The 12,208-nt window shown below is 39.4% G+C and overlaps 1 protein-coding gene across 3 annotated transcripts in view; it reads right to left on the minus strand.

Moving 5' to 3' along the window:
• The window catches only part of LRP1B (LDL receptor related protein 1B), a 768,212-nt gene that overhangs the window by 113,990 nt on the left and 642,014 nt on the right, over nt 1-12,208 (minus strand). For all 3 annotated transcript variants that reach the window (XM_082196914.1, XM_082196915.1, XM_082196913.1), the window contains 5 exons: nt 8,197-8,326; nt 7,332-7,458; nt 7,035-7,186; nt 6,608-6,732; nt 13-384 (listed from right to left, as the gene is read on the minus strand). In XM_082196914.1, the coding sequence (XP_082053040.1) occupies nt 13-384; nt 6,608-6,732; nt 7,035-7,186; nt 7,332-7,458; nt 8,197-8,326 (906 nt within the window). The remainder of the gene's footprint in view (nt 1-12; nt 385-6,607; nt 6,733-7,034; nt 7,187-7,331; nt 7,459-8,196; nt 8,327-12,208) is intronic.

The raw sequence follows: 12,208 nt of genomic DNA on the forward strand, positions 1-12,208 counted from the left end.
AAGTATACTTACTTTCAACTACAACTTTTCTGCCAGACCAATCATCTTTAATAAGTTGTATGTTTCCAAAGTGTGCATCACTGAAGAAGATTCGGTTAGTACCTCTTCCTTTTTGGCTGTAGTCAAAAGTCAGTGCTATCACATTTTTGAAATATTCAGGGTTTTCGTAAGGCTGTATTGGTGAATTTAAATTTGTTTCATCTGAAAGATGTATACTTTTAAATATTGTTCTTCCTGAATAAAGCAAATAGCCATCATGTCTCAGGCACGTAACTCCATCCTCGGCTAGGTAGCCATGTGCACATGCACATGTTCTCTGCATGTTTCCTCGAAAGAGGCAAAGTTGCTGACATCCACCATTGTTCTTGGCACAGATGTTGGTTCCTGCAGGGAGAACAATAAAAATTCTGATTTTTATAACTTACCATGTCGCTATGGAGGGTTTGGGGATCCTCTAGAACAGTGGGAAAGGCAGAATCATGAAAATGACCTCTCTACCTTTCTGCTGGAACTATTATTTACCACAGTCATTAATCAATGATTGAAAGAATTGTTGAGATTTTTATACAATTGCTAAGGATTACTGTTATAGATATATATTGGCTATGAATGTTCAAATGCCTCATACAAGGTCATATTTTATTATTTTAGAGGTATTAGAAGAGATATATGAAATATTAAGAAATGTTTATTTAAACAAATGTACTTGGAAACAAGTCCTTTTAATTTCAATATGATTTAAAAACAAATAAGTATGTATAGGCCTGGTTTGGTTTTGGTTGTTTTTATATATTAAAAAAAAACTGAAAGTATTTGTAAACAGTATAAATCAATATATAGAAATTCTATCTCTAGAAATACTTAAGTATATATAAATATAATCAAAAGCACAGACTTTTGTTTTAAGTGGTCTGGTTGGTTAAAAATGTTCATTGTAATATTTGTTAAATCAGGCAAAAATGAATAACTTAAGGACCAAATGTCAAAGTAACAACTTTTAAGTACCTCATGTTGGGAATCCAACCTGTTACTAACACAGTTGTCAAAACATATTTCAACTATTAATTTTAATTTGTACTTTTGATGTTAGCACAGTTTCTAATTATGGCTTGGATCCTGAATTTGCTTTTGCTGCTGGAAGAATCTCACGAACGGTGTTTTTCTAATGGTATGCTCCCACCGGTGAATGAGGGGATGATTTTGGTTGATTTTCCTATCCCTATGCAGCCCCATCCATAAAAATTGGGTCCAGATGGTTGGAGGACCCCCTAGAACAACAGCAGGGCTTCAGGGAGAAGAAACTGGTAAAAGATTGCCTCATTCCCTCTGCAATTCCTTGTTGGATCTAACATCTTCCATGAACAGAAGGAGTCCTTCGGTCTGCAGAAGGCATACTTAACCCTATATGTTTAAATATTTGCTTTTCTGAATTCTTCCATAGACAAAAAGGGGAAAAAATAGTAATGAAAACAGAATGATTTGATTACAAATTCAATCCAGATTCAAATGATTTAAGGAGCTAATGTTCACTATAAACATTTTATGTGTCTCTGTGTGTATTTGACTGTTCACTGTTTTAAAGAAGTCTACCAATTATTGTTCTTTCCAATAGAGACATTTGTTTACATGTAAACACAGTCCAGTAACTTTGGTGCACTGCTAATGGGAGATAAGCCAAAGGCACAATTCAAGAGGTGCTCCCCACTGCTGATGTAACCTTTCCCACCAACACAAAGCAGCTGAGCAGTAGTAACGCTAGACTAATTTTTGATTTCAGTATCTCACACCCCATAATCTGTTGCCATGTGGCCATAAAAATTGCCTGGCTTTTCTTTGCCTCTGTAACACAGCAGACTGATATGCAGAAATTAGTAGGTGAAGCTTTTCATGACACAAAAAGTACACATTACTAAACTGCTGCAAATCAAATAGCTGTTAAGGCCAACTACAGAACAGTTCAAAAGTTGACAGCTCTTGCCATGACATTTACCCTGATAATATCTTGTTCCTTGTTGGGAGCTTTTGCAACTGTTCTAGAATAAACATCTCCCAGTGAAACATGGGTTAGTTCCAGTGCCATGACCAGTGCTATTTTCCTAGGAAAAGAGGTGGCAGAACTCACCATGAATACTTCCTTTGTTATATTATAATGGCACCTGCCTGAGAGGGGCTGGAACAAAAGCCCTGGCCATGACTTTTGGCCTTGCGGTAAGATATGCCTGGGGTTTGCTTAAGTATCAGATGCCTGTGCAGTATGGGGGAGCAAGGGAGGTAAAAAAGGGTCATTACAGCAAAATAAAGTGTATTTGTAGATTACACTACATGTCCCCAATATATCTAAGCACATGAGACATCTTTCCTTGTCAAGCAAGCAGATAATTGAACACAATCCATTGAGCCTCTATGTGCAAGTCTATGGATGTGTACAGCATATGCACAGAAAGGCCTTTCCCTTTGGGCAGAATCCAGCCATGTTAAGCACTTTGAACCCCATTGATTTAAATGGAAGTTTTAAACACAGCTTTAAAGCATTTGTAAGTTGGCCTGAATCATTCCTTCCTTTTCCGAATAGCAGCTCCAAGATGTTGCTGTCTTTCAGAAAACCCAGTGTGCAGTGAATCATGCAATGTTGGTTTGCAAATTAAAATGCTATCTCAAAAAATGATCTTTCTGTGGTCTCCTCTCCATCTCTGCAGTTAGCACAACAAATGCCACAAACAAGCCATGAGCTTCTAGTTACCTAGCATAACATATTCAACTTACGCTGATGTCAGTTACGAAGTTTATACTACTTATTATAGTATAGCAACCTAGAAATACTTAATTGTTTCTTTTAGATGGAAAGACTTATGCAACCATGCAAATAATATCAAATATTTTGGAGACATTACAATCATTAATATTTTAGTAGGCTACAAAGGTTAATATTTGTTGTGGAAGGGTGTATATGCCACTTAATCAATAAACTTAATCAGTAAACTTAAACATATTTAAAAGTGTTACATATTTTGGATCATCTTTGCTTGTTGTAATGCCTTTCTGTTGTTGGTCTCCATCTGTCTCAAGAGACCACCGAGTGTGCCTGTGGAAACTAAGTCAAAGTACTGTGTTAACAGCACCAACTGACCTCATAGGGGCACAAATACTGGGGCACATTCCTGTTATATTTTTAGTTTCTTTACAACAACTTTACACACCCTGAGTGACCTTAATGGGACTCTGTGCAAATGAAAACCTGACTTTTGGCTTCAACTACTTTTCACTTCACTGATTTTAAATGCCCTTTAAACCATGCATTCAATTAAGACCCACTATCTAAAAATGAAGTTAATGCTATCAGTATTTAGGATCTTGCTGACAATGAAGATGCGGGCATCTCTGCTAGAAGGTCACATTAGAGGGTCAGTACTTGTTAAAGGATAAAACAGGTGTTTTGTGAACACTGAAATTATGCCTGTGCCTTCCTCCATCTTGAACGGCCATCATGATACCGATGCATTACAGCTTTAGGCCTGTGTTAATTACTTCTATCTTAATAAAACTTATTTTTTTAAAAATAGTTGAAATGAGATAGAAAACATTTCAAAATATTTTCACCTGTTTCCCCCCTTTGTCTTCCTGGCTCAGTGACAACCCCTCCCCCCCCAGACAAATTAACCATTTGTCGCCTAGTAAAATTTGAAAAGTGTATTAATATCATTCAGATATGATTTTTTTTTTCAAACTGTCAGTCATCAAATTCTAGCATGTTACTTCATTATTCTCCCTTACCCCCATTATTATTTCATCTAGTGCAATCAAGTTGTAGACACAGGCACCATTCTCCAGAATAAAACTGTTCAAAAGAAGCATAAAGCCTGTTTGAAGGAAGCAGGCATTAAATCTTACTAATTCAGCTGGGAGATATAATTTTTAAGGCACAACACACAAACACGCAAATATTTTTATTTCTGAAGGTAACATAAACAGAAGTGGGCAATAATCATCTATCAAAGCAATTAAAAATAAATATAATAAACCTTCTAGAGTGTTAGCCATGTTAGTTTGTTGCAGAAAACAACAGCAAAGCATTGTGTGGCATATTTAAAGACTAACAGATTTATTGCACTATTTTAGGATGTGAGCTGAGGATCGTGAAAGCTCATACCGTGATAAATACGTTAGTCTTTAAGGAGATACAAAGTTCTTAGTTATTTTTTAAAAAACTATCTACACTGGAAATTCAGGAACTTATTTAATAAACTGTAATATTGATGTCTTAGAAGATCCTTTTATTTATGTGTATAATATTCCACACAGTTTTCATTGTTATATAAAAAAGTGACATCTCAAGTGGAGGCAGCATATTGAGTCATTGTATCTATACTTACCACGAGTAAACAAAGACAAGCAAAACCTTTTGTATTCCTGAAATTTTAAGTGTATTGTGTGTGTATATATGCACAATTATAGTTCTCTGTTACCAGACCTAATAGGGAAATCAACACAAAATCCTCACATTTGTGTTCATCTATATTCTTGTAACATTAGAATAAAATGTAATCACAATGGGTTTTATCCAACTGATGCTCTTACATGAGTGCAGGAACTTTTGATCCAGCAGGAAGCATCCATTAATGGAGAACAAGAGCAAATTATTTTTTAAAAAAATTAATTCTCCCTCTACCCTGCAGCCTCCAGCATTTTCTTCAAATGTCCTGGGCAATCTCCCATCAACCCAGAACTGGTTTATTTTATAGGATTCATAAAGTACTACAGCATTCATAATCTAAAAACCAATATTAACAATATTTAAAGCCAAAAAATAAACTAAGCACTGCTGAATTCAGACACACACTTTCCAGCCATATGACACATAATATTTCACTCTATGTCAGTAGCAAGCATTACCTCTTTATTAGCAACAATGTGGTCTGTACCAATTTGGCCAAGAGTCAAGCCTAATGAGCACAGCAGCTCATCCCCAGTAGGTCTTGCCCCATGGCTCAGTGGCCGAGACTGTAAGTTCCTACCTCCCCACAGCTGTACAACTTCCCTCCTTTCCAGGGCTTTTCCAAGCAATCAGATACTGTGCCTGTGTGAAATCAACCTCTCCTCTCCCCCCCCCATTTCATGTCTCTTCTGGCTCTGGGAGGCCAGCGGGGACGGGAGCTTGTCATAGCAGGAGGGGGAGACACCTGTGATTCTTCACCAACCTGACTCATCCCTGCCTCTTGGCATCCCTCCTCCCCTGCTTAGGCTTCTGCCTCTGATTCTGAACTTCTCTCTTCCATAGATTCCCCCAGCTTACTAAAGTCCTTTTACCTCATTAGATTCTGACATCTCCTCTTCCCAGTCTTCTCCCTCTGACCACTCATTGTTGTCCCACCACCACTCCCCAGGGTTTCAGACCTCTTCCCTTGGTGGTTCTCCAGCTGCCTCTTCCCACCATTCCTCTGCATCCAACTAATCCATGACACTATTCAGTTCATTAAAGACACATAGACATAATGCCCACGGCAGCAACTTAGTCCTGAAAGTTCCTCAGGCTGGAGGTGGGACAGCACAGGTGAAACCAACCACCCCATGATAACAGATTAAGTCTCTTCTTCTGGAAACACCTCCGTTATGAAGGCTGCTAGGGTTGGAGGCTAAAGCAAAGCAGGTGGAAATGTTTGTTGTTCACTGGAGATTCCTTGTCTAGAATTTCAAGTGCTTCCAATACTAGCGTGAGACTAGTTTCAACCTGAGTGCATTCACCAAGTTTATGATGGACTTGGAGGATCATTTTCAGTTCAGTTCTAGTTCTAAGCTGAATTTATCACTCAGTATGGGAAATGGGGTGCTCCTTGCATCCTGATATCAGTTTATGTAAGTCATGCCTTCTTGATCACGACAGTCAGGAATGGCCTAAGACATTTTGTTGCCCGAGGTGAATGATTTATTTATTTATAAAAACATTTATATGCCACTCTTTCATAAAAATTGAAAACAAAAGCAGAAAACAATTTCTTTTGTTGCTACGTAATTTCTAAAGAACTTATCTATAGAATATGGTTATAAAATGTCCATTTTTTACTTTCTATCATACAAGAAACTTCATTTTGGGTGGGTGCATATTAAGTATTGAAAATATGTAACCTTTAGAAATTTCCTATATATTCTATATTTATTTACTTACTTACTTACCTACTTACTATATTTTACCAAGTAGGCCCAAAGTAAGGTGGGACTCAATGTCATAGAAATGTGGCTCACTTTAATTCTAAACTTTGTTTCAAACATACTGTGGTAAAATCTATTACATTTTAATTTCACATTGGTTTTTTTTCAATGATATTGGCCTGAATATTGTATGATCTTTACAATTGCTTTCTCCTATTTTTCATTTCCTGAACTATATTTATAATTATTAGGTAGGGGGTTATCTTATTTGATCATCATTTAGAATATTGTTTTATTTAATATTTTAATAAAATACTGAAGACTTGTATATATGACTGCTATTTAGCAATTTCTGAAAACATTCCATTCCAAAAATACAGTGGTTATTTTGTTTTTCATTAAAAAAAGGATGATAGGGGAAGAAGGGTACAATCAAACATTAAAGTGTTGAACAAAAGTTTACCTTTCTCACGTCCTCTATTGAAGACTTTCACTTCCTTCAAGTTTATTCCAAGACCTGTCCTCATGGATACAGCCTCTGTGGCATCATTTTTGTGGCCTCGTCTGATGGACCCATTTGCATGAGCTCTGCCAAAAAAATAATAAGAAAAGGAAATATCTGATCCACAAATCTCAACTAATTAAAATAAATTAAGTCATTAAAATGCAGGAGACATCTGGCCTAGCAGAAGGTGAAAAAGCATACTTTTGACTGTGATGTTGATATGGTTTAGCTTTGAATATCGAAAAGTGCCTTTTCTCTGGAAATTACATAGCTTTGTGAGATCCTTTCAGTGACCTTGCTAAAGAATGGCTAATCCTACAAGGGTGAAGCATTTGGCACAGAAATAACATTTTGAGACTCAAATACTTATGGAAAAATAAATTACCTGTCAGACCAGTAGATGTAAGCCCCGAAGACTGCGACTGAAAACATATCCACATTGCTTCCTGACAGCACAATCTCCCGATTCCTTCCACTCTCAAGGTCGATTCTTTCTATCTTGTCCATTCGAGCATCACACCAGTATAATTTATTTTCCTATGGATCAATTGAAAGGTAAGCTCCAAATACTTTTATCCTAGCTTTTATTAGGTAAATAAAATAATGAATGTTATGTGGTGTAAATGTTTTAGCATCTCATAGCATTAAATGGACTTTATTTGGAAGAAGGCACAAAACCAACCTCATGGTCTACAGAAATTCCATTAGGCCATGTAATTCCAGTGCCAACAAGAACCATCTTCTCTGATCCATCTAAACGTGCCTTGCCTATGCAGGGTGCCTGTCCCCATTCTGTCCAGAATAAATATCTATAACATGGGAAAAAATAGGATAAAATCTATGTTTATTGAAATTGATCACGGGGCAAGTTCTTGAGTACTATGAGCATTAGAAGGTTTGGGAAAGTTCTCATCATTGCCTGTTCACTGCATCTCTCACTTATGTTTCTGATAGTCAGAGGGTATAATGGATGAATGGTGTGGGATAGGGAATAAGGGGCTACTATAGGAGGTAAAAATTGGCAAAAATCAGACAGAAGCACCTTGTGCAAGAATGATAAACTTAGTATATTAAGAGGTAGGTGTACAATATATATATTCTTAATTAAAGGTTTTGTTTGCTAAATTTGCTAACTTGCAATATGTTACTTTGTTCACATACGCTTCTGTATACACAGATGTGCTCCATGAGATATGAAAATTATTAAGAATTTTTGCTAGTACCCACTCCTTAATGGCATCACATCATAGGTCTGCATACTGGATTCCCAGCACTGGCCCAAAGGGACTATGAACTATGGCCCAAATCCAAATTATTAAACAGTTAGTTCTGCATACTTATGTAAGCTTTTGGCTTGAACAGCTGCCCTTTGTTCCACATGGGAAACATCTCCATTACTGATAGGAGACTACGGCTGAGAGAATTACATTTTGATAAGATTGCCAAAGAAATTGAGGGCTAAATTGAGAGTTAAACTGGGAACACAAATACTTAACCACTATTTCAATAATTTGGTTCAAATGCATGCATATAAATTTTCAAGTTACCCTTTTTCTGGGTGTACAGCTATAGACCTTGGCTGGTCCAGACCCTGAGAAATGACTACATATCGAAAAGATCCATTCAGCCTGGAAACTTCAATATAGTTGAAGCCATGATCTGTCCAATATATATTACCTGGAATGGGGGGAAGCACCATTCAGTTATGGTGATATAAGCCTTTAAGAATGCTTATACTAACATGGCTATTAATGTAAGTTTTATGCCTGACTTATTACTTATTAATAAACAAAATCAACAGTTATATCGTATTTGTAATGGTCAAATGATATTATAGTATACTTGTTACAAATTCATACCTAACAATTCTAAGAGGATGTTTAAAATAAATCTTCAGGGAAAGGCCACAAGTAACAACAATCTGCCCCCCCCCAGTAAACAGAGTACATCAGAGCTTCTTACTGAGTTAATAAAACAAATACATCCAGAATAATATTTAAAAAAATGTGGCTAGTTCTAGACTCCCCATGCGTGGAGTAGAGATGTCCTCTGCAGAAAGGGAGTCAAGGTGATTTTCACAGATTTGTCGCTCCTCCAGCAGCCCACACTGTCCCATGAGAAGCTGCTATGGAGGATTGAGCACTTTCTAGAACAGCATGGAAGGTAATGTTGGAGGATGAAGGGGGAAGGAATATTATGGGTCTCTTACCCCACTTTCATTGGACCTGATGCCTTTTCCATGAGTGGAAGGAGTCATAGATTCATGGAAATGTAGAGTTGGAAGGGACCCTGAGTCCTTCCAGTCCTATGCTTGCATCCATCCCACTGAATATTGAAAAGGAAACTGAAAGATGCAAGCATAGCTAACCTACTATTTTCCCCTTGGTTACAAAGTAAACATGATTTGAAATCATGACTAGTATAATTGTTTTTAAAAGCATTTGATAGCATTGAATGGAGTTATTTATATCAGATGTTAAATTTAGCTTTGGAGATAAATTTATCAAATGGATTAAATGGATCTATCCAACCTCCCTGGCATTTGTTACAGTATCAAGGGATGAGTTCTGATACTCTCCATCTTTATAGAGGATGTATCAGAGCTTCCCTATCTCTGTTAGTATTTACTTTATCCAGTGCTTTTTTCTGGGGGGACGCAGGGGTAAATATTTTGTGAATCTTAAGTTTGGCCTCATTGAGGGGCAGTGTTTCAATATGAGTAGGAAAATGAGAGTACCCCCTAAACATTTTTTAAGGGGGGGGGAGCACTGGCTTTATCAATCAAGAATTTCAAAGAGTTTATCTATGTTCAGAACTAAAAGGGGTTAACATTTTTAAAAAGTGCAGGGTAAGACTATATGCAGATGATATCGAATTAACTTTGCTTGACCCAGCAGAGGGGTTTGAGAATGGGATAAAAATACACTCAGAATTTGCATTATTATCAGGTCATAAGGTCAATATGAACAAATCAGAATGGTTAGGATTTAACGTTGGGAGAAAAGAAAAAGACATGATAGCCACAGACTATTAAATTCGAGGGGGGGGGACACCAATTCAGTACTTGAAAACATGGATAAATGCAAAATCATCATCTGCTGTGGCAGAACAATCCAAACCATCAATGTGTGCGGATTGGATGGAAGTGCACCTCTACTGAGCTCTGCCACCTAAGCCAGCCTTCAGTCAACCAACGACAATGGAGTGATCAGTGTAGCACTTTCCTAGGTGGGCAGTAGGATACCTACCAACAGCAATGTGGCAGGGAATGGGAGGTTCTAAGCTGGTCCAGGAGCTGTTGGTTCTTGAAATGGTTTCTGTGGAGTTTGGAGTTTACAGGGTTAAAACTCCTTGGTGTCCTGTATCTGGGGAGGGGCCTGATGCAGGGCCGTATGTCACAGGCTTTGTCTGTGAAAGTTGGTTTCACTTTAGACTGAGAGACGCTGCAAAAGAAGCTGGGTGTGCTCTAAGCACTGGAGAGATGCCGGAAAGTTCTGATGAATTTATTGCTGTGTAAATAAACACTTTTAGAGATAGCAACGAACTGTCTCTGGACTTGATTTATCCCTCTATCTCACACAGACAGCAGGACTGCTGCGACTCTGTCAAGCTTGTAAAAAATTGAAGGTCACGACATGCACATATCCCAGGTCAGAAAGGAGGACCAGCAAACCCTTTGAGCTGGTTCATGCAGATTTATGTGGTCCGATGCAGGTAGCTTCTTTAAGTGGATCGAAGCATGTTTTGGTTCTGATTGATGATTTTTCGAGACACACCTGGCTGTTTGCACTTAAACACAAGTGGGAGGCGGCTGCACTGATCAGTGGAGGCGGTGGAGCTGCGTTTCTCTGCCAGGGTGGTTTCCTTTCAATCTGATTGAGGGGCGGAGTTCACAGGTTCTGCGCTGCAATCTTTCTTCAGGCAGAAAGGTATCAGTCATCGATTGACTGCCCCCTACAGTTCGCAACAGAAAACACCGCACCCTACAGGAAGCAGCGAATGCTATGCTGGCAGCCTCGGGTCTGCCACAGCGCTTTTGGACCGAGAGTTATAAGACGGCATGCTTTGTTCAGAACAGGGTGTTCAATTCAAGTGTGGGAGACACGCCCTACTTTCTGCTGCATGGGAAAAACCCTAAAGTGGATTTCTTGCGTGTGTTTGGCTGCGAGGCATGGGTCCTCATTCCAAAGGCCACTCGCAGAAAGGGTGAACCAAGATCTAGGAAAATGATATTTGTTGGCTATGAGCCGGGCTCAAAGGCGTGGCGTTTCGCATACCCTACTGGCAACCAGTCTAAGCTGCTTATTAGCGTCAGTGCTGAGTTTTGTGAGCAGAGTGGGTGGAAACGTCTTCACGGGAACCTGGATGTTCTGTTTGACTCAGATGAGGAAGAGGAGGAGGATGAAGCTGAACCTGTTGCTGAGGTGCACAGTCCACAGCCACAGAGTCCAGAACCAGAATCTCCAAGGCAGAGGCTCCGAACCTCTCCAAAGGGGAGTCCCAAGACCCCTCCACAGGTCTCTGTCAAGTCTGAGCCAAGGAGTGAGCCATCCTCGCCTGCAGACCCAGCTGTAAAGCTTAAAAGGTGCAGCAGGTCAGAGGGGGAGATTTCTGACACAGAGGATGGTGTGGCTGGCCCAAGTGAATCAGGCGCAGTTCCAGAGTTCACGCTGAGGAGATCAGCAAGGTCAACCAAGGGAAAGCCACCAGAAAGGTACGAAGCCACTAGCGTGTGGGTAAGTGTGGCTAGATGTGAACCTGAATCCTTTGAGGATGTTCAGAAGTTGCCTCAGGAAGAAGCTAGCAAATGGCGTGAGGCGATGCAGAAAGAGATGAACTCAATGGAGTCTCTTAGTGTGTTTTTACTCACACAGCTGCCGGCTGGCAAGCAGGCTGTGAGTTGCAGGTGGGTTTACCATCTTAAACCCACAGAAGCTGGAGAACCACAGTATAAAGTTAGGTTAGTAGCTCGTGGATTCACACAGAAGAAGGGAGTCCACTTCACGGAGGTCTCTTCGCCAACCTCGAGGGCCGAGACTTTGAGGACACTTTTAGCAGTTGCTGCAGAGAGGTTGGAAGGTGAACCATTTTGATGTGGATGTTGCCTACCTGAACTCAGACCTCCAGGAGGAGCTGTACATGCTTCCTCCTCCAAGGTTTGAAGTCAGTGTGCCAGGCATCGTGTGGCGGTTGCACAAATCCATCTATGGATTACGCCAATCTGCCAGAAATTGGAACATGTGTCTGAATGAAGCCTTAGAAGAGCTAGGTTTCAGGAGAAGTGTTGCGGACAGCTGTCTTTACCTTAGAGGTTCAGGTAAGATGCAGCAAGCTGCTCAGATTTTTGTTGATGATATCTTGATCATGACACAGACAGGTAAACAAGTGGAGAAGTTTGCTAAGGAGCTTGGAAAATGGTTCAAGCTCAAGCACCTTGGAGACGTCAAGTCGTATCTAGGTGTAGAGATAACGAGAGCAAGAGATGGAAGCTTTTTGCTCAGCCAGAAAGGTAAGATTGAACAGTTGCTTGAGAAGTTCAGAATGTCTGAGTGTGCAGGT

The sequence above is a fragment of the Podarcis vaucheri genome (genome assembly GCF_965113315.1).
Source record: "Podarcis vaucheri genome assembly, chromosome: 1".
Lineage (NCBI taxonomy): Eukaryota > Metazoa > Chordata > Lepidosauria > Squamata > Lacertidae > Podarcis > Podarcis vaucheri.